The sequence below is a fragment of the Boleophthalmus pectinirostris genome, unplaced genomic scaffold (assembly GCF_026225935.1).
Source record: "Boleophthalmus pectinirostris isolate CB_2022bp ecotype Guang Dong unplaced genomic scaffold, ASM2622593v1 HiC_scaffold_23, whole genome shotgun sequence".
NCBI lineage: Eukaryota > Metazoa > Chordata > Actinopteri > Gobiiformes > Gobiidae > Boleophthalmus > Boleophthalmus pectinirostris.
Window position 1 is genome coordinate 16283694 of NW_026571207.1, and position 25399 is coordinate 16309092.

General features: G+C 37.9%; 1 protein-coding gene and 1 long non-coding RNA gene across 2 annotated transcripts in view; one reads left to right on the top strand and one right to left on the bottom strand.

The window, feature by feature from the left end:
- The window catches only part of glra4a (glycine receptor, alpha 4a), a 56295-nt gene extending 40654 nt beyond the window's left edge, over window positions 1-15641 (bottom strand). The window contains exon 1 of the mRNA XM_055159237.1: window positions 15559-15641. Within this exon, the coding sequence (XP_055015212.1) occupies window positions 15559-15626 (68 nt within the window). The 5' untranslated portion in view covers window positions 15627-15641. The remainder of the gene's footprint in view (window positions 1-15558) is intronic.
- LOC129410645 (uncharacterized) overlaps window positions 1-25399 on the top strand; it is a 134732-nt gene that overhangs the window by 59161 nt on the left and 50172 nt on the right. The gene's annotated exons all lie outside the window — the stretch shown is intronic.

Here is a 25399-nt window from a genome sequence, read left to right on the forward strand (position 1 = left end):
TTGTTCTCTGTTCTATTTTTATTAACTGTAACTTGCCTTTCAAGATGAAATGTTGGTTCCTGGGCTCTGATTTTATAAAATTAATTTCCCCAAATACAGTGCGACTTAGAGGCCAGTGCAACTTATGTGTGTTTTTTTCTTCATTATGCATTTTTTGGCTGGTGCAACTTATAGTCCGGAGCAACTTATAGTCCGGAAAATACGGCAATCGTGTATTCTTGCGTTGGAGTTTTGAGTGCTCAGAAAATGTGATTTAACCTACCCCCTATCCCCACCCACTTCCCTATATCTTGCATTTATTAAAAGAAATTCATACTTACATAATAGGGAATAATTTGAAAAATGTTACATAGTTATTTTTCAACAATAAAAACTAAAGCTAAACTAAATACAAATCTGCTGCTTGCTAGAAAGAGATGCAACTATTAAGAGGCGGAGCTTATATTGATCAGAGAATATGCTGTTTAAATTAATTTTGCTAATATGTGCATTGTGTCACCATGGTAACTGCAGAAACATTCCACCATAGAAATACTTGCAGAACACCTCCAGAGTAATGTCACGGTAAAATATCAATTCTGCATTTTTTAACAGGAAGGCAATGGATCTCATTTCTGTCACTAATCTGTTTTACACCAGTTTTGTTATTTACAATGAGCAGAATTTAAAATAATGATCTACTTATTACTAAGCACTAGAATAAAAAGAATAATATTTCTCATTTAAATGTCAATAAGTACTTACAATTCACAGAGGAACACCGGTACACATGTCCGCTTTTATCACCAAGCGTTTTTCATGTTTAAAGCCGCTCACTAAAAGGGACTACACTGGATTATCACTCTGTTCACAGTCACACGCCAAATAACCGCACAAATTCCGCTTGACCTATCATGTGTGACCTGTTCATGAAAAGCAAATAGGAAACTGGGAAAATGGAAACAATTTTATAGCGGTTTAGGACCATTTTATTTCAAATGACCACAGGGAAAGGGCCAGAGGTGGTAGACTGTAATCCACATAGTTGCTCTTTTAATCAGGGAAGGTTAGGTAGTCTATAAATAACCACAGAATGGTGAATTAAATCATGTTTTATGGTAAGGTATATAGAAAGTCCTGTTTTAGTCCTAGTTCAGTCCTAGTTTAGTCTTCCTGGTTCAGTCCTGGTTCAGTCTAGTCCACATGCGGTGCGAAAATGTGGCATCGCATAATCACGTAAACAGGAAATGGCCGTTATCCGTTTTTTCCATTATTCATTCAAACACAAAATCAAAAATTGAAAAAACAAATCCTTATCTGTTTTTTCATTTTGGTGTTGGAGACAAATCATTTAGAAAATAGTTGTTTTTTCATTATTTTTGGTTTTATTTTGAAGAGGAATGAACAAATGACGCACATATTCTTGTCTCTCCATAGATCTGATCTTTAATTTGGCATCAGCTGCTTCTCCCCATGTGATTTAATGCCATACTTTGGAACATTTCAGCCAAAGCAATAACATTTCCAAGACAAGAAGGCTGTGGACCCCCAGTTCAGTAATGTTACATAGTGCACCTTTAATGCTGTGCTGATAAAAGCGGATGATGACTATGTTTCCAGTTGATGTATTCGCAATTGATACTCTGCAGTGACATCATGCTGGTGGTGTTCTACATGTGTGTGTATGGTGGAATGTTTAATAGTTACCATGGTGGACACAATGCACACATAACAAACACAGCCAAAATAGACTGAAAACTGAGTGACTAACTGAAAAACTGTTGGATGATGTGAGCTGATGACTGTAATTTGTCTGACAGACTTGTTTAACAGCATAAATCAGATCACCTGTTGTAATTTCAGTTTATTCAGTTCTTTCTGGTCATATTGCATTAAATTAAAATTTAGATTAAAGTCTAATTTGAGTTATAGACCTAAACTGCAAGTATCTGCAAAGTAATATAAAGGTATTTAAGGTGAATTGTACTTATTTGTGCTCCCATGTTGCATTGATAATAGATTAAAACCTTTTACAAATCTAATCCTACTTAACCCACCTAATAGCTAAAATGCTAATGCTCTTTGCACTAGATATAATAGCACTGCACATAGTTAAAAATGACCCACTCTTCATGCCTCTAATTACAGACAGTGTAATGGTGCGCAGCTCTGGACCTCAGGCCAAAGGGAGCAGCCAGTCAATGAGGAGAACAGAGACTTACTCACTGCTTATGAAAACCTGTCCAAACTCCAGTGCTTGACTTTTGATGTTATAAAGCTTACATTTCTGAGAGTCCACGGAATTATAGATGAGCACACCATCACTCCAGCAGGGCTATCCAAGAAAACAACTGCAGCTGAGACACTTTCAAAGAATATATCTAGCCTATTTAGCAAACAGATCTCATTCCAAGTGAGCTATTTGATAAGTAAAATCACTGACACACTGCTGCCAGTTGGAAATTTGTTGAAGAAAAAAAAGGCTAAGTTTAAATTAAACACTAAATATTATTTTATTTATTATGAAACCTGCTGCATGCAACAGCTATTACATTGGCTTTAATACCAACATTGCCAACTTGGGGAATTTTACAGTTTTATAGCTAAATTTAATATATTTACTGTTGACAAGGAAAAATATGTCTGTAAAAAAAAAAAAAAAAAGTCAGTTACCTGCTACAAAATAATATTACAATGATGGCCAAGTCACTTTGCTGCTGATGTGATCAACATTCACTGGGGGTGTGAGGATAACTGAAAGCACTGCTCTATTAGAAGCTCTGTTAATCAAGTTAGACTCAATGTGAGTTTTATTTTTACATAATCTGACCAGAAAGAGCTGATTTGGTTGGATTATTTGTGCACTTAAGCAGGTTTCTCACACATAAAATTACTGTCACAAACTGACTAGCAGTTTTTTGTTGAAAATCCAACAGCGAATCAAGACCTTTTAATGCTCGTATTGATCACAGGCTACTGAAAATGTGATGTTTGAATTCATTTTGTATTTTTTCTTGAGTTGTCAAACTGTATTTAAAATAGTTTTTGCTAATGTGTGCATTGTGTTACCATGGTAACTGTTGCACATTCCACCAATAGAAATGTATGCAGAACACCTCCAGCATGATGTATGCAAAGTATCAACAGTAATTATCGTGACATACCCACATCCACACTTAACCTAGTCTGTTTACAACTAATTTAACCAAGCACCATGCAAAATAATACAGCTGGAATAATAATGATGGTGTGCACAGCAATTCAAAAATCAATCAAGATCGGGAATAAGGTCAGTATGATTTGGTACAGAGTAATCATGAAAGGTTTAAACATACAGTACAATAATTGCACATCATATCAGCATGAGGTAGTACAGTTTTCCCAGCATGTGTCAGGTAACCTGGTTCACAGCAGATTGATATGTGTAGCGTTCTGAATTGAGTTCTACACATTATCAATCTGGAATGGCTTTCACTGAAAGTGATCTGAAAACACAAAACACCATGATGACTTTCTGAATCTGATTAGTCGAAGAATTACAACAGCAGAACAAGACAGAAATGTAACTTTTGTTACATCCAGTTGAGAGAAAAGCACAGACATCTTCCCTGTCCACAAATGCACAAAGCGCTTACCGTCTGTACTTTTTAACAAACAAAATATTCTGCATTGATGACAAAATAGGCTGAATTGCATCTCTGTGTGTTTTGGCTTGGCCTTTGACTTCCACACAAACCTCAATGCTGCTCTGTGATTGGTTCTCCCACCCAATTAACCATACAGCAGGCACACTCCAAGATAGATTACTGTGAGTTTTGAAATCCCATATATTGCGAGAATCCACCTTGCTATCCAAGGTTATGTGTCAGGAGCAGATATTGCAAATGTAAGCTCTTGCATAAATGTGTTACTGTGTTAAAATTTTGATTCATGGTTAAACTCCATAATCTTGTCATTTGAATGTAGTAGAGCCATTAACTTTGGCTGCTCTTACACATCAGCAGACATACCCAGTGAACATGGCTCACACTTCATGATGCATCTATTATTCAGCAGCTCAGGGTTGTGATTTGAGCGCGGCGCAGAGCCAGATCACAAACACATGCTTTCGAGTGGGCACGGAAATTGCAGGCTGAGACACTCATTTCTCTTCCAAGCTAGATATCATTTTGCACGATGTCAGTGATCTGATCTTTGCTTCGATTTCAACAGGGAAAACAGTTGGTCTTTAAGGATTGCCAGAAAAAGTACAGAAGTGCTGCAAAATTAGCTGGTTGGGATTGGGGTGTATAGGAAAGGGTTTTTTTCTATTACAGAAGTGGACAAAGGTCAGAGTTTGATTGAAATGAGGAGACAAGCATCAGTCAGCTTCTCTGCCCGAGGTGTCAGTCCGGCACAGAAGCTGCTGGCAGGCTGCGAGACACCATCAGTTAGCTGTCACTAGCACCATACATCCAATCAGCACCCGAGGCCCACTGAAGCTACGGCCACGTCAAGCTGTGGGTTTAAGTACAGGTGAGCAATTTATGACTTACCACACACAATGCACCTTACCTTGGATTTGTCTCATGAATTTCTCTGAGCCAGATCCTGATTTTGATTCTATCACGATTCATGTACAGTACATTTCGTATTTCTTTAAAGGTGCACTGTGTAACTTTTCTAGTGGAAGGTCCGCCACCTGCTTGTCTCCATGAAAATTGCTTTGCCTAGAATGTTCCACAGTATAAATTAAACCTATCTATCACGAGGGAGACAAGCAGGTTACAGCACTACACTACATTATAAGTCAGATCTGTGGAGAGTCGTCCCTATTCACACAAGGAATTATTCTATTTTTGAGCAGTAGAAACATCCATGATGAATAAATCTGAGCTAGATACGTTTACTGTCATACCATGGAACATTCTAAGCAAAGCATTAAGATCTCCATGGAGACAAGCAGGTGGCAGACCCTCCACCAGAAAAGTTGTGCAGTGCATCTTTAAAGAAGACTTATTCCGCTTGAGTCTGCTTTGTAGTTATACTCTGTGACACCTGTGGATCATTGTTCTCATTTGCACATTTTAAATCGCAATATTCTTCTAAAACTATATGATAAAAGAAACAAGTTTCCTGACTTCTACATTAGAAAACAGTAGTGCCCAGTGCTGATGCCCGAGGTGATGCTGTTTTAAACATGATCACAACAAAGAGTCAGCCCTATTTGTACCAAAATGACATTGGTGCTTCCAAATCCCATGCATATCACAGATTAAGAAAATAGAATTGGAAAACTAAGTACAGAGCAGTGGGTGTACGCCGGTGGCAGTGAAAACGGGGGCTGATCAGCAATATGAAATTCATCTTGAAAATAAGTAACTAAAGATTGCTCAGACATGCACAAATCACTCCAAATACAACTTCAAGAAAGTAAATGAGAAGGGGAAGCAGCTATAACATGGTTAAAGCTCTGAAAAGTTGATTTTGCATAATAGGTATACTTTTAAGAGGTAAATACAGTTATCAGCTTCTTAAGAAAGTTCACGCTTCACTGTGATTGGTTAAATCCGCTTTCGACCTCCTTTCCTGCTATGCTCAAACCTGAACACAGCGCACCAAAAAATAAAAAAATAAGTGAGTCATCCCTCATCCATCCAGGAGTAAAGGCACTGAGGTGTTTGTATTTTTAGACATACAGAGATCATTCTGCTTCGGGTAATTTAGGTTGTATGCCAAATAAATGGAAAAGTTTGCCTTGTGTGTTTCTGTCACTTCAGTGTATTTTTATATAGCCTTTATATAACAACAGCTTCGACAAATTGTGCAGATTTGACCAAAGAAAACATCTGTTATTAAAGATTAAGATGATATATGTAGATACCAATATTAAGGCAGACATATTAAATTGGTATGTGTTCATCATGGTGAAATAAAGGTAAAAAGTAGTTCACACTGAACTTCTCTAGCCAGTGTTTTGTGGAATAAGTTCTTCAGTCTGAGAATAAAAGCTGTACTCAAACAACAATGTGGGGGGGACCTCTTTCTCCATGCACAGCTTCTGTCATTTTGTAGAATTTTCTTTTTGGTTGAAATGGCAAGATGATGCTTTCTCAGTGTGAATTGGCTAAGGCCTTTCATGAACAGAGCAGCAGTCATGTTCTTTCATTCAAATAAAGCTGAAGAATACGAAAGAGATTTTATCATAGTAACTTATATTTTTGTCGAGGCTTACTAAGACCAAATAACGAACAAATTGTGAACTGTGGTGGGGCATGTTCTTACCAAACCTATTTTTTTTTAACAACTCATTATGTGACTTAGCGTCGTCTGCGAAAACTACAGCCAGACGCACCTTGGAGAATGGACAGAATGAATAATGATTTGTTTTGAAGTTTAATATAACAAGCCACAATTAAACCAAGGCGTAATCCTCGATGGGATAGTACTTTGTTTATCTAGTGATGGATCGCTTCGGTACTTGCGGTCTTCATATTTCAGTGGTAAGTACAGAGCCAGTGTGCATAGGGCAAACCGTCTGTTCAACTGCAGACTCCAGTTCCGCGCTCATTTTTTAGTCATTAACTCACGTAAACATGCCATCTGTCGGCCTCCGTGCTTCCTGGTCGTCAGCACCGCGCACGAGCCAGAGCTGTGTGGGGATTTCCAGGTTTAAAAAGACTCAAAGTGCGGCATGGTGTCCACAGCAGGCCGCCCGGAGGTGTACAGTCCCTTATCACTTAAATGTATTTCAAGTCTCTGTCAGACAAGGATGGCAAAATTGGGAACGGGATTTTGAAAGTGGGTTTTGAATAATCACTAGTTCTTTTTATAGGTTTTTCAACAATGATTAGCTGGGTTTATAATCTGAAGACAATCGGTGTGACTACTGCTACACTGAAAAAGGTTTTGATTGTCAGTTCTGTTTGCTAATGGTAACAGATGTTTTATAGTGATAGAAGTTGAATAAACTATTTTTGAAAATGACAAAAAATAAATAAATAAAAATTGCACTCACCAGTATCAGAAACTTGGATTCCTCACACATATATGTAGCATTGTTATACCTGATTGCTAACCCTGCCTGGCCAGCTAGAACAGCATGCTTTTGTTATTGTTATTTGCATCTGATATCATAATTCTCTGGGGGTGTGATGCTAACCCAGGGCACTGTCTGAAGCGTTGTCACTCAAGTTGGACTTTAATCAGTCACAATCCCACAACCTAGCATTACCCAGTGGGGTCAGCCCTATGGTCCCACAGGTCTATGTTCCCTCATTTCTAAGATTTTTCTCAAAATGAAACACTATTTCAAGTTATTTTTATTTTTATTTATCACATTTAAAGGAATGACTCAGAGTCATTTCAACCTAGGATCCTTTGCACCATGACCTCAACATTACATCTGTATTGAACTGCTGTTGGATAATAGGTTGGGTGTAACTGACGATCAAATTGGGAGAAATGGGGATAAAATCGGATGCAAATTGATGATAAAGGAAATGTGGGAACATAGAGCTTAATTTTGGAAAAAAACAAACAAATAAACAAACAAACAAAATTAAAAATGGGTTAACATAGGCATGCTTCCTAACCAAAGTTTTTTTTCACTTAGCCACTGGTCACACATTTGGTCACATTTTTAGATAGCACTTTTCCACATTCAAGCATTTTACAACAAGAAACCACTCACTCATTCACACACCAGTGTACGCAGACCCTGGGGGCAAGGTTGGTTAAGTGTCTTGCCCAAGGACATAACGACAGCATTCACAGAGCTAGAATTGCACCTCCAACCTATGGGTCAGTGGACAAATGCTCAACCCACTGAGCTACTGCCACCCTCTCACCTTTTTAGTTGAAAATCAAACTCTTTAACACTTGTATTGTTCACAGGCTCCTGAAAATGTGTTGTTTAACACAATCTTAAAACTCTTTTGGCCGTGTTTACCAATCTTTGCCTTTTGTCACCATGGTCAATACATTCCGATGGGCATGACGGATAGGTGCATTAACCAATCAGAGAAACACATGGTTTGTCCACAAAATGTAACTGTTCTTTGACACGCTCTGTGGTCTCATCCCAGACCCTCCTGCATTCAAACAGAATCATGTCTCACCGGTCAAAGCATCTGTAAGTAATGAAACTTATTTTCAACTAGCAATTAGGATTTTTACCAACGTCCAATTAATAAGCCACTGTCATTACTGCCATCGTCTTTCCCTCTCACTCCCTCTCTCTGTGATGAGTGCCAACATGGTACCATAATCCCGGCCGTGACACATGCAGACGGGTGTGTGCAGTAAGCTGACATTACTTTTCTGACATCTGACATGAGGCTTGGAGACAGTCTGAGTCTACATCTGCTATTACAATGCTAAGTGGGTGTGTGGCATTCAAGCCTAACCTTGGGCTTATTGTGGCTTAACCCAGGTTACAGCTGTGGTCACATCCAAAGGCCGTGTGCTGTCGGAGAGCGGCTTTTCTATACGTGCAACCAGCCAGAAATGCACAAGGTAAAATGTCAAAAGACCCACCTATAATCCGCTTACAATATTGTGTCTAGCTTTCATGGAGAATACCAACACTTTATATCAAGCTGGTAACTAGCAAGCACTAATAGGGCTGTTGTATGGCTTATTCAAGCTTTTCAAAATACTAAACTTGATATTTCCTAGACCGTTACGTATGTACTGACAATAGTTTGTGGTCTTACTTGCTATGAATTTGTGCAAGTTTTTTGTATCATGTTAAAGACAAAAAGAATATGTTATTAGGTTGTTTTTTTTTAGACCAAGAGTTTGTTTTCATGCCTGTCAGTTTTGACTGCTCAGAATCTAAAAAAGAAATTAATAACATAAATTATTATTATTATTTTGGAAGACCAAATTAACCTCATGGGACCAAAGACAAAAAAAAGTTGCCAAATTGCATAGCAGAGGAAATTTGAGTAGAAAAATTATCGGAACAAGTAGATTTTGAAAACAGTTTTGTGGAAGGGAAGACATTTTGAGACATTAAAAACTGTCCAAAGTTTTAAAAAAACTAAACTTTTCAAAACCTATGATGGACCAAGTTATAGGAAGTACACCTTAATTAGCTTCAATAAAGCATGAACAAAGATTTAAGTCACAATGTACAAATAGTTTTTTTTTTCAGAATGATACAAATCTTAATTCAGTAAACACAGAATTAAGGGATTAGAAGTTATGAGTTTGAGTTACTGCATTATACTGTAAGTCAATTCTTGTTTTCATTAAATTTTTTTTCTCTTTTTTTAATTCGTAAAAGAGATAATATTTGCACAATATATATGAAGACAAGCCATTTTTCCTCCACTGTTTACTTGCCTAAAGACATTACATTGTGAGATTGTACCACACCATCTGGGACTAGCAACAGAATTTAATTAAATCCATCTCCCAAAGATAGTCTTTCTACACTTTGCCTGTTTGAGCTGCCAAAATGGTGTTTACTTCTCACCAAACTGTTTCTCCTAATCAGGTGTTTGTTTGACAGGAGCAGAATGGAGCAAATCTGATACTATCACAGCTATGCAAAGTGACAATGTGCTTTGGGAGGTTTTAAGTTCTTGTCTTCACATTTACTACAATAGACGATGTTGCATAAGGTTATACAGGAAAAGTCAGGAAAAGTTAACTCAACACTCTTTAATATTCAGCCCCATTCACGCTCTCACTTGTCTTAAAACTATTAAGTAAATGGAAAGCTCTCCATGGAAACAGTGAGAAATATTAATGTTTGAAGATAAGCGAACTGCAATATGTTCAGAATACAAGAGTGATAAGAGTTGTTCAAAGTTTGACTTATTGTTCTAGTTTTCTCCCTAAACTTAAAAGTGCATGGGGAGTGTTTAAAAGAGTATTTAATACGCTGGAAAACATCCAGATTTTATATAAATTAAATTTGGCTCCTTCTGTGCCTAGGGTTGCACGCACACATATATTTCATAAATAATTTCCATCTGTTTAATACATTTGGCAAAACATCTCATATCACCCCAAAGTTCAAAATGAGTTCTTCAAATAGAAGTTGGCAAAGTGCTGTTATAAACTTAATTCACAGGGATGCCAGTGCTGCCAGTTGCAATGGCAATAGTCATACAGTAACCGCAAGTGCAATACTATACAGAAAAAAGTGCCCTACTACTAAACCTGAGAAAGATTTAAGTGAAATATCTTATTAGTAAATACTAAGGAAATTCTTATTTAAAAAACATGATAGATTTATCTGTATGGTGCTCAATTACAGCTACTTTTTTCTATGCTTAGACTAGATTTGGGCAAAATGTGCTTAGTAAACTGTCAAAACTAAGTGATATGTCATTTCAGATGGATTCTCCAAGATTTAAGCAAAATTCTCTTTAACTATTGACCTATTTTTTCCTCAAGTATAGAACAGTTGTTTTGAATACCCACACAAAGCTGAAATAAGTAGAAGTGAGCAGAAGTAGGACCAGTAGAACTGATAGAAGTCATAGTAGTAACAGCAGAGGAAAATTGCATTAGAGCAACTTTTAGCACAGGAAATGGTCATAGTAGTAGAAGTTGTAATAGTAGTTGTATCAACTGATAACATGGTAGGCAGAAATATTAGCAGTAATATTTATAATACTCCACCAGCTGAACTCCTAAAAGTAACAATAGTGTAACAGCAGCACAGCACAAACTCACTGTCCTACTTTAACACAGCACTGAAATAAGTTAATTTAAGTTCTGACCCCAGAATAAGCGAGCATCTCTCTATCTCCTCCTCACTCATTTCACTGACAGCAGAGCACCAGCTCTTCCCCAGATCCACAGCCTCTCCAGCAGCATATCAGATCTTATATTAGTGAAGGCCTAACTCCCCTGGATCATAATACATATTCAGTTATGATTCATAAGCTCACACTGACTTAAGGCAAGGGCAGAGGGAAGCCTTCATCTCATCCACTGTCCTCCGCTTCAAGCACAATTCACTACCACAAAGAGCAGCAGCAGCAACTCAATGGAGAAGAAAAATACATGAAACAAAATCAACTAACTGTGAAGAGATTTGCCATTGTGCTAAATCAATTGTTTTATGTGGTTTTAAGTGAATGCTCTGAACATTTTGCATCTTTACAATTGCTTGTTTTTGTTTTCATAACATTGACTAGGGCTAGGTTTTTTTTTAATCCATCCATCCATTTTCTTCTGCTTATCTGGGGCTGGGTCACAGGGACAGCAGTCTAAGCAGGGACTCCCAGACTTCCTCAACCCGAACACTTCCTCCAACTCCTCTGGGGGGACCCTGAGGTATTCCCAGGCAAGTCAAGAGACATAGTCCCTCCAGCGTGTTTTGGGCCTCCTCCCAGTGGGACATACCTGGAACACCTCCTGAGGGAAGCGTCCAGCAGGCATCCGAAACAGATGCCACCTCAGCTAGCTCCTCTCGATGTGGAGCAGCGGCTCTACTCCGAGCTCCACCCGTGTAACTGGGCTCCTCACCCTATCTCTAAAGGAGCGCCCAGTCACCCTGAGGAGAAAACTCATTTCAACTGCTTGTATCTGCCATCTTGTCCTTTTGACCATTACCCAGTCAGCATTCTCATCTTCGTCATTCGGTTGGTAGTGGTAGCAGCAGCAGTAGTAGCAGAAATAGTAGTATGTCTCCTTGGAGATGTTACTCAGTATGGAGTAAACTAAACACCCAGGTTTTACACTTAATACATCACTGGGCCAAGTTACAGGTCAGATCTGTGGAGGTGGAGACGAGGCTCAAAGTAAAAGCTAATTAAATAAATGCAAAAATCTAAAGTCATTGCATAAGTGACCCAATACTATTACTACTTATTGTACTGTTAGGATACGGTTGATCATTCCCCCATCTGCATCATGATTTCAGGTTCTAATTTGACAAATGTCTCTCCCTGCTCCTCCAACCCTTTCCTGCTCCTATACGCCAAAGTGCTTTTCTACACTCTCAATATAGTGTTCATAATAGAAACTATATTGTATATTGATCATGACTCCAATACAACTAGAACGGGAGAAAATCTAATTATATGCTAGTCACTGTTTTCTCAAGGCTTTAACTGCCAGAGCGCTCTCCATCACATCAGGGACACTGTCTCATGGGACCCCAGAAGAACTGGGGTTTTGTGGCTCTTAAACTGTGGAAAATTACACCACAGTCTTTTAAATGGAATGTGAATCAAACAAAAGATTACCACCAACACAAATCAAACAAGCAGAGATCCAAAGAGTAAATTTCCATTGGGTAAAAACATAACTCAGTTTAAATGGTTTGGAGCTTAAAATAATAACTTTGAAGAATTTGCATTTCATAATAGTAGCTAATAGTTATGAATTTTTGTCTTCCATAAATGATGCCATACTGCACTAGTATCCTTTACACACATGAAGGGCTGCACAATTAAACGTTATCTAATTGAAATCACAATTTGAATGGACGCAATTAGCAAATCGCAAAGGCTTTGGTTTTTGAAGCACTGTAATTTCCCTGTATCTCTGTCTTATTCTGCATAAAAACTTTAGAGTTTAAATCTGTACAAACATGGTCTGAAATCTGATTCTTGTTGCTTTATTTTACAGTCTTTATGTCAATACTTCTGCAGGCATTTAAAATGTGAAAAGTTTGAACAGAATCCTTTTATTAAAACTAGGGCTGGGCAAAAATAAAAATTTTTAATCGTGATTAATCGCATGAGTTCGAGCGATTAATCGCATGTTATACGCAAAACCAATTAATGAATTAAAAAGTAGAGTATAGCGCTCTTTTACTGGAAACCCGCGGCTGAGTCCGCGGCCGGAGCCGCGACGGGAGTCAGAGCCTGCGGCCGAACCCGCGGCCGGGCCCGCAGCTCGCGGAGGCTCGGGCACGTTTCATCTCACGTGGTCAGAAAAAAGTGAAAAAAGTGTAAAGAAAACACGTCAAACTTAAAGAAACGCTCGCGGTGGACTTTTTCAAAATAAAAGCCAGTGAGAAACAGACCTTTACAATAAAATAAATAAATAATAAAAACTGCGTTAACGGCGTTAAAATAATTGTCGGCGTTAATGACTTAATTAGTTAATGCAAAGTTAACGCGTTAACGTGCCCGGCCCTAATTAAAACATACATTTCAAATCTACTTGCAAACATAATGCTTGTCAGGAAAAAATTAAATTAAATTAAACATGCACAATTAAAACATTTTTTTCAGTACTACCCACATGTATTTGTAGTGAGTTTGGATTAGGGGCATGTTTCTCCAATAGAGGGTGCTATAAAGTGCAATTAGGCAATGTCAATTTATGTATTTATTTTTTCTATTATCATGTTTTATACAAATATTGCACTTACAAATTATCAAACAAATAAAAGTACCAGCACCATTTTTCACTGGAACTGTCAAACTTTGCAATATTGAGCAGCATAGGTTTAGCAGTTACAAGTCTGACCCTGGTTTGACCCTAACTCTTCGAGTAATCAAGGCAATATCAGAAAATGATACAAGACTAAATGAGACACAGCCTCCAAGGATCAGAAATGCAATGGAGAAACCACCTGATCAATGCAGAAGCCATAAGTGAAAATGCGAAGTATTATGACCCGGCTCTAAATTGATCCTTTTATCTCATTAAGTGCTCAGTTATTCTGTTTTCTTCTTGAGCCACAGTCTCATGGAAAATGCCTATAGGCCACTTTAGAGTAGTACCTGACAGCTGTAGTCATGAGGATCTTGCTGACAATTCAACTGTAAGCGACATTACCAGCAGTCTTCCTTGTATTTCACACCAAGGCAGTAGGAGCTCTCTATTGCCATCAAGTCTTCCTCTGAATATACTTATCTATTACACACCCTTCATCCTGATTCTCATTTTCACATAAGTGCATTGAACACATCACACCAAAGCAGCTCGCTCCCCATTTTGCATGACAATCACTGTTTCAGATCTGTGACAGTAGCACATTCTCATCTCTTGGTGTCTCTATCCAAATCATTTCTCCTCATCGCTCTGAAATGACCACCACTTTTCTGATCTACAACGACTACATGAATCATCCTCAGTGTACTCTGTGGTTTTTCTACCAGTGCTGAGAGTATAGTTTGTAGTGCTAAATACAAAGAAACTAATTCCATACACGATGACCACACAGAAAAACAAATGATTTGAGCACTCTGAAGAGCCAACTCGTGTTCTTGAGGTAATTCAAAATGCACAATTCACAAAGAGAATTGAACAAAATACACTAAACTAAATAGTACAATAAAGTTTATATTTTAAATGTAAATGGGGCATCACAGACAGCCATTTCACAGTGTCACCTTCTCCACACCTTACTTACATCATTAAACTTTTGCACAGCATCCTAGATACACTATGTATCATTCCCCAACCACATTTGTGGACTCCTCCCACCTGTGTCCAAAAGGCTACTGTGAAAGCGTGGCGCTACAAAGATGAAGTACAGCTGACTGTTGACTTCTCTCTCTTCTCTCTCTGTCTGTCTCTCTCTCTCTCTCTCTCTCTCTCTCTCTCTCTCTCTCTCTCTCTCTCTCTCTCTCTCTCTCTCTCCCTCTCTCTCTCTCTCTCTCAAAACGGGGGCCCTCTCCACCCTGGGGATTCACCCGGTCATGAGCCGGTTCCTTCCCTCTAGGATTATGCAGATGTTCACACCTGAGTTTGACGGGCCATGAAATAGGGGGAAAAGTACTCAGAGAGCAAATCAAAGTTGGGCCACGGACAGACAGCAGACAGGAGAGGGGTGAGGCGGAGGAGCAAAGGAGCAAAGGAAAAAGTAGTCATTCGATGAGCCATGTTTCTTCTGTTCTTCCCGCGTATATAAATCCAAATTTTGCACAGTTTTTACAAGGTATTTCATTGCTGAGATCAATCCATACATCTTTTTAAGACTCTCTTGACTGACTCGTAGTTTATGAAGATATCACTTTTCCATGACCTATGTCAATATTTCCAGGGATGAAAACCAAATTATTTAAGAAAGTGTGTTAAAAGTAGACAGAAAAGTGACTTGTATGGACAAAGTGTAATGACAGGGTAAAGCAGCAGAGAAGACACATTGACCGCTCTATTCTTATTTGTTTCTCGTCAATAATCAATATGCACAATGGACAATGGGAAAAATATGCTTAGTTTGCGAACAGAATGAAAGGCATACTTCGTCCATTGTCTTTTACGGAATTAATTGACAAAAATATTTGTCTCTAAAACCTAAATTGATATTTCATGGGTACCTCTTTACAATAGAACAGTAATTAATTATAGCAGTTACATAAGATGCCGGAGTCAAACCTCTTTATATTATATCAAAGTGACTTCAGAGTTGATGGTGCGCGATCCTACTGTGCGTAAAGCGTGCGTTCCTCTCCCAACAGCCGCTTGTTGTGTGCCTGTTTTTGTGCGAATTTACACCTTGAAAATGCATCGTTTTCTTCGTATAGTTCAATATCTATAATGTTTACCTTACTGTATAAAATCCAAACAATAAAATGAAAAGACGACGAAACTGTGTAACGCGTGAGATGATGAGATGTGAAGAAAAAGTTGACAAAAAGGAGAGTAATCAGAAATGTTTGCGCGCCTCACCTGATAAATCCTCCCTGGAAAACCCAGAAAGACAGGACATATACAATCCGAACGAGCCTTGGGAGCATCCTTTGTCTCAAAAATATCTCCCCCAACCCCCGGAATAAGTTCAAGAAAAATAAATTTGAAGGAAATCAGAAAATCCACTGCGCAGCTCGTGAGTTCGGTCTATACGAGAAAGGCATCGTCTCTTTCCGCGTCTCTCAGTGATCCGCGCTTGTCTTTTGGGGAAACTTCTCCTCCTCCCCCCTCCCTCCGAGTCCAGGGGGCTCAGGGGCTCGCGCACATCCACTCATAAGGCGGGATGCGCGCTCCGGGCAGCTGGTCAGCCCCTGGGTCAGTGCGTGCGCTGAAGGATAGATCGGTTGACGTGTCTTTTTATGTCACTGTCGCATGCTTTTAAATACACTACAAACCTCACCTCTCGACATGCAAACGTTTTAGGAGCCGCAAGTTTTGTTTTGATGGCGTCTCTTTACTAATGAGGCGTAATTAGGATGGGGGCGCGCCGATGGAAGCGAAATGAGATAAATTACAGCGCAGAGTGGCTTACTGTAGGCGATGACCAGGATATAGTCTAATGATTAGTCTGAGAGAATGACGGGTTTAAAATAGGTAATAGTGGGTGCTAAAACAGTTGATTAACATTCATAATGACGACCAAGGATCAGAATTCATTCCTCCAATTTTGGCGCAAGGCACGTTCAGTTTTCTCATTTCAGAAAATTCACCTCTAACTATCACAGAAAAGATGTATGAGAGAAGCACATGTTAAATTATGTTTTTTAACTAATGCACTACAATGACATGAGATTAACCTTTCCCTTCAAACAGAACTGAGTACCATAATGTATTCCCTAAGTGCAGTGGCTGTGGAGACGGAATCCTCCTCAAAGTCATCTACCTGTCCCTTGTCAATGTTACCATGAGTCATATTCACAGAGTCATTGCCCACATTTAAATGCCCCTATGTTCTCTATTTAACCTTAATAAACGTCGGTTAAATGAATGTTATCTCTAAAATGTAATTTCGTTGTGGCAACTGAAATAATAGAGAAAACAGGCGTATTGGATTTGAGGGAAATAGATTATTTTTATATGTAGCCGATTAAGAACTGTAATGATTCTGTTATCCAAAGCCATTTCAACTTTATTTCTCCAATTCTCTTTTTTGTTGTCATCTGCTGTTTAGCTTTGAAACTTCTAGACACATTATGCTTAAAGCCACACTATGTAACTTTCTGGAGGTGGCATGTCAGCTGCATGATTCCATGTAAATAAAAAGTTAAAATCAGACTGTATCATACTAGGGAATATAAAACAACATTTCCGTGGAAGCAATTTTGAGTACATTAAAAACACCCAAAAGAATTTTAAAAAGTCTATTTTTTAGCTAAAATGTTACACAATGGGGCTTTAAAGGGCCCATATTACGCTATTTTCTGATCTAAGTTATAATGGCTCCTCATACAAACATACCTGTAGTTGTGTTTTGTTTCATTCTCACATGTTTGACACAGAAACCCTGTATATTTAGTCTGAGTTCTTCTCTCAAACAGACTTTCAAACACTCTGTTTCACCTTGTGATGTCATGTGGTAATACAGGAAGGGCTTCAGTGTGTTTTTAAACTCCATAAGCCACTAGAATCATTTGGAATTTCCAGTCTCTACTTAACTAAAAGTAAAAGGTATGTTAACTTGAAAACTTCTTCTTCATTACATCAAACAGTGGAACAGAGTGTTTTGATCTTTGGAGACAGACAAACTAATAATGAACAACTGTGAGTGAGTGAGTGAGTGAAACAAAACACAACTTTCACGAATGTTTTTGGGATTCCAACATGGCTAAAAGTTCAGTTTTGCATAGGATCTTTAATTATATCTGAGGTCTAATAAGTAAATAAATCACATGCTCACAGCAGGAGAAGACGTCATCTATTTGAACTTGAGTGTCGGATTGTAATCTCTCGGCTTGTACTGGCGTTAGCATTTTAATAGCTCTCTGACCAATCAAAGGTCAAGTTTCAACTGTGATGGTCACTCTTGTCTCACCCACTCACCCACATACTCTTCACTTCCAAATCCATCCGCAATACCAGACTGCCCCAGAAAGAGAATGAAATTAACTCCAGTCGCATTGCACATCTGACCTGGAGACACTACATGAGAGCGTTACATGAGAGTGGATCCAGACAACAAGAGCAGCAGAGTGTAGGGTCTGCTTTCTCCTTGTGTCCTCCATATAAATTTAAAAGTCTTATATCACGCAAAATGGACTCTTGTGAGCTTTAATCTTGTTATCTCATCAAAAACATATCTGGAGTTGAGTTTTGTTTTCATTCATGCATGTTTAAGTAACCCTTTATTATTAGTCTGACTGTCAAATTATCTAAGTGATTCCAGTGAATGCGTACGGAGTGTAAAAACACACTGGACTACTTTGTATATTACCACATGACATCACAAGGTGGAATAGAGTGTTTCCTGTTTCAGAGAAGAACTCGGCCTAAATACGAATGAAGCAAAACCCAACTCCAGGTATATTTGTGATGAGGAAACAATGTTATAACGGATCAGAAAATAGCGTACACTGCAAAAAAAATATATATATATAATCCAGCCAAGTTAAGCTGACTTGAATTAAGAAAGTTTTATCATAATTTGAGTAAATTTCATTTGACAAGTATAATGATCTGCCAATGGAACTAGACTTTTTGTGCTTAAAATATGAAAATACATTTTGCTACACTTAAAATAAGAAAAACGACAACTTTTTGCAATTAAAATAAGAAACAAAAGCTAATGTTGCTTGAATTAAGAAAAACGCACTTATTCCATTGGTCGATCATTTTACTTGTCAAGTTGAATCAACTCAAATAAAGTAAAATGTTCTTAGTTTAAATAATTTTAATTTAACTAGATTTTGTTTTTTTCCAGTGTAATATGGGCCCTTTAAATACATAAGGTGAATATTGAATAGTGAATACATGTGTAGTGACTGCTTGCCACATGCAGCCCTTAGACACCGAACATTTGAATCATTTTAATATCCATAATACAGGTTTTCATGTATGTAGTATTACATCAGGTAAGTGGCAGTTTATGAAGATAAGTTGCAAAAAAGGTGAAAATGACCGGAAGTATCTGTCACAATTAATAGATAAATAAACAAAAGTTCATGGACCATTTAAATTCAAGTCACATGTTTTTATGGCAGATGAAACGGTGATTTAAGAATATAAAAGTGTGGTCATTCATTTTTATTTTGTAAAATAGACCAGCTTTGACCCTTGTTTATATAAGTAACAGATATGAATTAACTTCCAAGTATGTCACACCTGCTTGTCCAACCAGGAAATAAAATTATAATTATAAACTTCACCAACATTGTCAAACTAGGAAAGATTTTTTGTATCTTATATGTGCCTATAATAATTTGTATGTTATGGTGAAATATAGTGAAATTAGTAGTCTGTCATATGCACTTTAACATATAAAAAAATGCTCCTTGCTATTTTTGTTCTTACTACAAAAAGAAATTCTTTTGTTGTCAGTTTAGTCACTCTCTGCTGAGCTGTCATCATGTTCACCATTCTTGTCGTGGAAGTGTTTATTTAGCTGTCTAAGTCACACCACGGACGATTTCCAGCCGTTAGTCCCGGAGAAACTGCTGCTCAGCCTGGCACAAAATTCCCATTTCAGAGCCCTCCCCGGAGGAGCTGACCCCCAGCGAGAATGCCCCGTCCACTGGCCTCCCTTATCCCTGGCTGTGGAGAAAATAACATTTAGCATGGCTGTCTGGATGAATGCGAAAAAGCTGTGTGCACTGGCCCATGCTGTTTGTGGCCTAAAGAGGTGATTATACTCCCAAACGTTTGTAGGAAACTTACAAGGAGATGAGGTTAAGGTGGCATCCTCTTCCTTTGTATCTCAGCTATTGACTCTCCACTTGTGCAGCCTTGAAACTTGGAGAAATTGTCTCAAAAGTCCAGAGGAACAGATCAATATGCTCTTTCAGGTGGGGTTTATGTTGTTTTGCATCGACTTTCATTGATGTATAAAATCATTATTTACAAATGAGTTTTGCTGATGCCGCTCAGAAAGGTTAATGAGGAAAATTCCAGTTCAATTGTGCATTCATAAAACCCTTCTGTAATGTAATAAACAATGAGAAGAGACAAATCCCATCAAAGATATTATTAAACTATAGGACAATAGATTGAAGGTGCACAGTGTAACTTCTGGTCTTCTGGTGGGTCCATCACTTGCTTGTCACCATGGCGATGTGTCTAGAATATTCCACAGTAAACTTATGAATCTCTACAGAGACTTGCAAGCCAAATTACAGGTTAGATTTGTGGAGAGGCAACCTCAATCACAGTAAGAATGGGTACAGATATTTTTGAGCAATAAATAACACCTGTACTTCAATAAATGCAAGACAGACAAGTTTAATACCATACTGTGGACAGTTTAAACCAAAGTATAAACATTTCCATGGAGACAGATTGGGGATTCCCTCCAAAAAAGTTACTCACTGCTCCTTTAAATTCGATGGCTGTACCAGATTTTCTTCTCGTGTATTTGAAGTAGCTCTCAAGATCAAAATTACACCACTATTTGCTGTCTACATTCACTTAAACTTTTACTGTGGGAGAATCAGGAAGTACGTTGTTAGCATACTAGTTGTTGTTAGCATTACTGTGATGACAAAACTCCACTCTGGCATCTGAAAGTTGTGAAAGAATAATTAAGATGTGGTAAATAAGGAATAAAATCTTTTTTTTAATTCACTAGTTCTGTTTTTCCTGTTTTTTAGACAGTAAAAATCAGGAGAAGTGCTATTAACCCATAGAATATTTGGTGCATTTAGTGTTTCAACTTTCTTCACTCAAAAATGTACTTGCTCTGGCTTAATTTATAATAACCTCACCATTCTTTAAGGGCATGTAAGGTAAAGAGCTCATCCAGACAGACATGACCATCAGGCTGCACACATAAAACATCTATTCCATTTGTACAGCCCGCTAAAGTCGACAGGCGATCCAACAGAACAGAGATAGGACGTGACGGACAGACGTAGCCGCCATAAAGACCTGTGACAAGGCGGGGGGAAAGCCATTCAAAGCCAGTCAGCCAAGTTATGAAAGATTAGAATGGCAAAGCAAGTTGAACACAATATAGGTGTTACACATGGACGTGGTGGCTCCTTGGAGACTGAAATGTGGTTATATCTAACATTATTGAGAGTAAGGAGACAAAGAAGCTTTAATACTAACTGTACTTGAAAATTGTCAGCATTTATTTTTATGCTTGTTGTTTATTTTAACTTGCTTTGTTGACTTCAATGGGTCAATTGCATGTGACGGCAAGCATTGCCCTGCTCAACCTTGAGGCTTTGTTTGTGAAAATCTGGCAGAAAGCTTTTAGACAATGTTTGTTGACAGGGTTTTTAAGAGCAGTAGTATCAGGTTCAGAATATCAACATTATAACGTGCTTGAGTACATTAAACGGCTTGTATATATGCTGTTTTCTCTGATCTGTTATCATTTTACATAGTTGTATTTTGTTTCATTCACACATGTTTAATACACAAATCCTGCTTATTTAGGTTGAGTTCTTCTCTCAGGCAGAAATCACTCCACCTTGTGATGTCATGTGTTAAACAGGAAGTGATCCACTGCGTTTTTAAACTCCATACAGCTTCACTTGACTCATTTGGATTATTTCAGACCTGGAATTGATCATCTCTACTGGATAAAAAGTGAACAGTAGCTGTAACTACCACTACATGACATCACAAAGTGGAACAGAGCATTTTGAGCTTTGGGGATGTAGACAAGTGTGAACAAGTGTGAACAAAACATAACTCCAGATATGTTTTTTGGTGAGGTAACAATTCAGGCAACAGTCTAACAAATCTCACAAGTAAAAAAAAAAATTAAACTTTAAATGTTTTTACGTATGTTTTCTGGCACAGGTTTTTTGCTGTAGACACGGTCTGTAGACTAAAATTTGACCTCATGTCCCACTTTTCTTTGAGGTGAGACCAACCAACACTTAAGACACACATATGCTATAAATAAGAAAGGGATTGGTTCTTCCGTGCTCCAACATTAACCCTTCATTGCCCCTGTCAGAAGAGCATGACAAGACTTGATGTTCCTGAACAGTTGTACACTAAATTTTAAGAGAGCTGTAAGGTGCCTATGTTTACTGTAGACTAAATAGGTTAGCATTCTGAAATAGTAAGAGAAGGTCATATGGATAGGACACACACAACCAGAGCTTAGTGGTCCCAAATAAAAGGGAGAAAATGCAGTATTCAATCCTTTTTTTTTTTTTTTTTTTGCTTAACATTTGTGGGAAAACGAAATATAGTCTCTAAATTGGGTAACTTTATGTGTTCGGTACCATTTTATAATAACACATTCATTAGCCTTAATAAAGCATAAAAACAAGATTTAATGTAATTGAACAAGTACCTTAAAGTCCAATATAGTCCCAGCAAATATATTACAGTGCGTAGTTTAGTTTACATTTAAGGACAGGTCATCAGTTGCAGTGACCAGTAAATTGTACATGTACTGTATGTAGATCTCTTTACTTTCTAATGGATGTCTGACTGAATTGACTGCATTTATTTCATGATTTGAAAATAGTTATTTCAGGAGCCACGGTTCTTCTGGGGTGGACTGACGAAAGTGAGGCCCAAAGATACAACAATCATATGCAAGGGGTTTGAACCGCTTGTAGATAGACAGGCACATAGAAAGATGCAAAGTTCGTGTTCATAAAGTGCTAGTTCTGCAGGGTGATGGGTTGGGTTATGACAGGTTATAGAGTCTGATATAGGCTGTGGAAACAAAGGACTTCTTGAACATTTCAGTTCTACACAGGAGTGAGAGGAGCCGTCTGCCACTGCTGCTCCTCTCTGCAACCAGGACACTGTGGAGGGGGTGGGAGCAGGTGTCCATTGCTTGTTTTCAAACCACTGTCAAGCATTTGTTGCATTACCTCACTCTAAACTCTATCCTGTCTTCCTACATAGACATAAATGTAGCTTTCCTTGTAGTGTTTTTTAAAATAAAAAAACTGTGCTTACTTCATGATAAGAGCCTCACATAACCAAGTGCGTTGCCTTTCCCCAGTCTCTCTCTCTCACTTATTTACAGTGGCACAAATGGGCTCTCTCCATCTCTCTGTCTGATAAAGCTATGTGCGGTATATAGGGCTAAATAGCAGCTCTAGACACCACTTAGCCACCTGCATCTGCATTTGCATTCCTTTCAGCTCTGTTGGCTTGTTTTGGTCACTGTGAGTATAAAAAAAACAAAAAAAAAAAAACAGACAGTGTCCTGGAGAGATAGACCAGCTGTGTTGTTTACTTTCTTATAACTTTTTTGGTCCAAACTCACTTGCCCTATAGTGGCGAGCCCGCAAGTTGTTTACTGACCAAACTAGAAAGAAAACACAAATTAAAATGCAATATCTTACATTACATGATGACAATATAGATCAATTTTTTATCATGTATTGAGTTATTAAGTGCTTTCTTGTGTTCTGTATATAAAGTTCATCGCAATTACTTTATTCAGAGGCCAGAGTAGAGTTTGGCAGTCACAGTAATGCTAAACTCACCTACCATGCTAACTGTGCTCTTCCTGATTACCGGATTATTAGATGAAGACAGTACACAGCTGACTTGTGTGTCCTCAAGAGCTGTTCAAGAGCTGCTTTTATAATATAATAGGTCAGGAATCAAAATACACTAGACGATTTGCGAGAGGAAGTTGACCATGCACAGGCCAATCAACGAAGAGCTGTGAATCCATGAAGTCAAACTCAAGCGCCTGTCTGGGTCCCTTTTGTGGTACAGCACAACAGTAAACAAAGCAGTCGAGATGGATGTAGACAAAGCCAGACATTCTGTGTTGGCAACCATTCTTGGGATCAAGGATTTTAAAGAAAGAACAAAAAGAATATTTGGTGAATTTTATCAAGGGGAAAGTCATTATTGCCTTCTTCCTATGGGATCATTACATAGATCAAAAAATATATATATATATACATTTAAAAAGTACCCACCTACCATCAAGTGAACAAATTCTAATGCTGCAAGGTCGGATCTGATGAATCAGGCAACAAGACACAGGACGTTTAATAAAATGAACTAATTTGGGGGTGATTTTCCCAGTAAGGTTGTAAATAAAAAGAAAAAACACATAAAACATGACATGATTTCTGCAATATCTGTGACTTCTCTGTTTTGAAATTGTCTTGCCATCCATGGATGTTCTAGTTAAGATTTGCTACAGATGACTACTCCTGCAAGAAAAAGAAGGAAGAAGATTAATGCATGAAAATGACTATAATTTGATTCTATCCGTACATGGACAAAGATTGATAATTCATTGTCTCGTCTCTATTGATTACACCCACCCACACACACGCACACATACTCACTCACTCACACACAATAGGACAAACATTTAAGAGGTGGGTGGAGTCTATAAATCTATTCACAATCAGTGGTATCAAGGGTTTCAAAGTCATCTGGACAATGTTTTTAAATCACAACACTGCAGCTACCATCCATCCCAGAAGTCTGAAATCTTTGATGCCATGGACTACTCCAGGGGAAACAAGGTATTACTACTAACATCCCCCAATATTTGAATGAATAAATACATAAACAACATAACATGGAAAATGTTTTTGTTATTTATGGTGCTTTGGAGCATTTATATCGTTCCTTTATATTTGCTTATTTATTTGGTCTCCCGTTAGCTACAGTCAAGGGACAGCTAAACAAATTTAAAAGCAAAAAATATATGGCAGTCTGTTATCAAATAAGTGTCTCTAAAGATTTTTAGATCATACTGATATAAAGTGCACTTTGTAACATTTCTGGTAAGGGCGGTGCTTGTTTTTATGGAAATATCGTTGATTTACCAGAAATTTGTGGCATTTGATTTCTAAATCAACCATTTGTTAAATTCCAGATGTTTTATTGCTACAAAAAAAAAAAAAAAAAAAAAAAACAATAACCAGAGGAAAATCTAAAACATAGTGCACCTTTATAGAATTAGCAGTTTATTATTCAATATACAGATTGCATATGATCGAGCAAATTACAAAACACACCTTGTATTTATATATCGTAAACCCATAAATTTTAGCTCTTTCCTGCACTTGTCTATTGATTCAACTGGCTTTATACCACAACATATAATTTTATAGTAGCTTCCATTCATTTACAATCTCTATAATAACTGAATGGACACTACAGTTATTATAGTTCACATAAAAAAACATCTCCATTTGCACACAGAAGTCCATTCATACCACACACAGATCAATGACAATGATTTGCCATTGCGCTCTCTCTTTTGTCAAAATTGGAGCAAGTATCAAAGCACTGTAACCATAAATATCTGCCACAATGCTCACTCAGATCTATACATTTTCTTGCTGGGGTAGTTTTGCATGGGCAGTAAATAGCTATCCATTTCATCTTCTTTGTTGTCCTTTTAACATAGTGTGGGGAAATGTACTTAATTGGCCATGGAAGATGTCTTGAGGAAAAATCGTCTACATATGTGACAGCTCATACAAAGGACTACCCATGATTCATTTCTGTGTTTGAGGGTCTTAAAGGGATGTTCAATGCCTGTCCTATTTTCAGCTAGGGCTACAAACAGCGCGAGAAGACAACAATCCCCGTGGCGGCTTTCATGTTGCAGTCATTGTTGAGTATATAGCATGGGGATGAATACAATGCAAAGCAAATGTGGTAAAGTATTAAATTTTAATTAGGTGCAGCCAGCAGAGTGGAG